The sequence below is a fragment of the Cucurbita pepo genome, chromosome LG15, assembly GCF_002806865.2.
Source record: "Cucurbita pepo subsp. pepo cultivar mu-cu-16 chromosome LG15, ASM280686v2, whole genome shotgun sequence".
NCBI lineage: Eukaryota > Viridiplantae > Streptophyta > Magnoliopsida > Cucurbitales > Cucurbitaceae > Cucurbita > Cucurbita pepo.
Genome location: NC_036652.1, coordinates 5,376,708 through 5,378,618, shown reverse-complemented (window position 1 = coordinate 5,378,618; position 1,911 = coordinate 5,376,708). Strand labels below are relative to the sequence as shown.

Below are 1,911 nucleotides of genomic sequence, written 5' to 3'. Positions count from 1 at the left end.
TAGGGTCGTTACAAATGATATCAAAGTGGTACCTCTCCCATAAGATGTGGTTTGGGGACGAATCAAGTCGATAGATGGTGGGCATGTGATATCTGAGTAAATGAGGGGTACATGAATGAACCAAGATCACATGCCAACGATGTGCACTTTTCTTTTTGGTGGTTCAATCATAGGAATTCCAAATTGAAGCATGCTTTACTTGAATCAATTCTAAGAAAGTGAGGATAAAGTATGCTAGAAGTATTGATATGTGGAGATAGTTTTCACTTTTAGGAGTAAGCAATGTAACCATGTCGGAGGGGATGCATAGGAATGTGGGGGCATACAAGTATCAAATCTAGATTATGAATCGGGTTGCTACATAAACGTTCACAAAGAAGTAGCATGTGGTTGAGGAGCCGATAAAATATCATGGCGTATATAGATATCGTAATGTATACATCCATACTAATCAAAATGGGAAAATATCTAGATGCACGTGACATACAAAAAGCATGAAGTTCCATACCTTTAAATCATAGTATATACTTATGATGCAAGTCATACTTCCATTCGTGTTCATATGAGACATACATGATTCTTCTCATATTATCCATGATTAAAATACATAGTTTTCTAATGTCATATAGGCACAGAGCGAGCGTAAAGTAATTTACATGGTGTGGCACATAGAGATTCATGCATCATATAACATTGATAACTTAACATAATTCCATGACATAAAAAAATCATATCATAGTATAACTGACAACACAGCACAACATTACATATATCATAGCATAAATATAACATAACACATGTCAATAAATCATAAAACAATATAACATGTGTAGGGGCCACAAGAGTACAGTTTTACGATCATAATTTAGAATTCTATTGAGAAATTAACTCCTCAAATTTCAACTTACCTAAACAATTACAAAAGTGTAAAAAACGAATTTGAAAGTCCAATATAGTAGGAAGGTCTCCAAATATATAAGACCTAAGTTGGAGCCGAGAAGCCAAGTGAATCCTAAATGAGATAAAACAGAGTACCCATGGTAACTCACACATTTTCGGATAACTTTATTATTTTTATTAATGACTTATAAAGGCAAAAATCGAGTGGCAATAACACGTTAGAATTGGTGAGTAAATAGATAGCTAACTTGTATACAAAGTTTGAGTTTAGTATTAAAGGATTAGACATGATTTGGTTTTCATAAAACAATCGATTAAACGAAGTTAATATTAAGTATAGAGTTTAATTGGTTAAGCTCGTAAAAGAACTTGTAAAGAGGCACACGATTGAAAATGGAATAACCAGGGTTGACCCGGCAATGGAATTGAAATGAAGTACAGAAATTGAAACAAAGAATGGTTGTAATAATAGTTAAGAAAGGAATGGGAATGGGATGAGGAAATTGAGTAATAATAATGAAAGAAATAAAGGTTGATGATGATGAACTAATAGGGCTCCTCGCCGACAATGTTACCAGCAGGATTATAATTGCATCCAACCAAAGTCCAAGTGTTACGGCACTTAACAGTGGCACAACCCACAAGAAAAGTGGCATTCCACACCAATTGGACGTAATGGCGGCACTCACCACCCACGCATCTGTTGTTTTTATGGTCATAGTACTTCTCCTCAGCCGCCCATGCCGCCACCGCACCTTCCGCCGTCAAATCCCCATTTGACGTGGCCAGGTTCTCCCCATAAGGAGAGTCTGTGGAGTGCACCATCTCACAAGTTTCCACCTTGGTTTGGAGATAGGCTTTAGCATGTTCTTCAAGTAATTCGTCCCAGAACACCGGACGCTCCCCTTTCTTCTCTCGAACTGCATTGTGTGCCTTAACGAAGTCGTCCCCGGGTTCTTGACCTACCACCACGTGCCTTAGGCTTAGTGCAACCAAGCACAGCGTCGCCGC

The 1,911-nt window shown here is 37.8% G+C and overlaps 1 protein-coding gene across 3 annotated transcripts in view; it reads right to left on the bottom strand.

The window, feature by feature from the left end:
- Nucleotides 1-1,287: 1,287 nt before the first annotated feature.
- LOC111811371 (basic form of pathogenesis-related protein 1-like) overlaps nt 1,288-1,911 on the bottom strand; it is a 10,258-nt gene continuing 9,634 nt past the window's right edge. The window contains exon 2 of one of the 3 annotated variants that reach the window (XM_023698180.1): nt 1,288-1,908. In XM_023698180.1, the coding sequence (XP_023553948.1) occupies nt 1,447-1,908 (462 nt within the window). In that variant the 3' untranslated portion in view covers nt 1,288-1,446. The other 2 variants (XM_023698182.1, XM_023698181.1) reach the window with 2 other exon arrangements.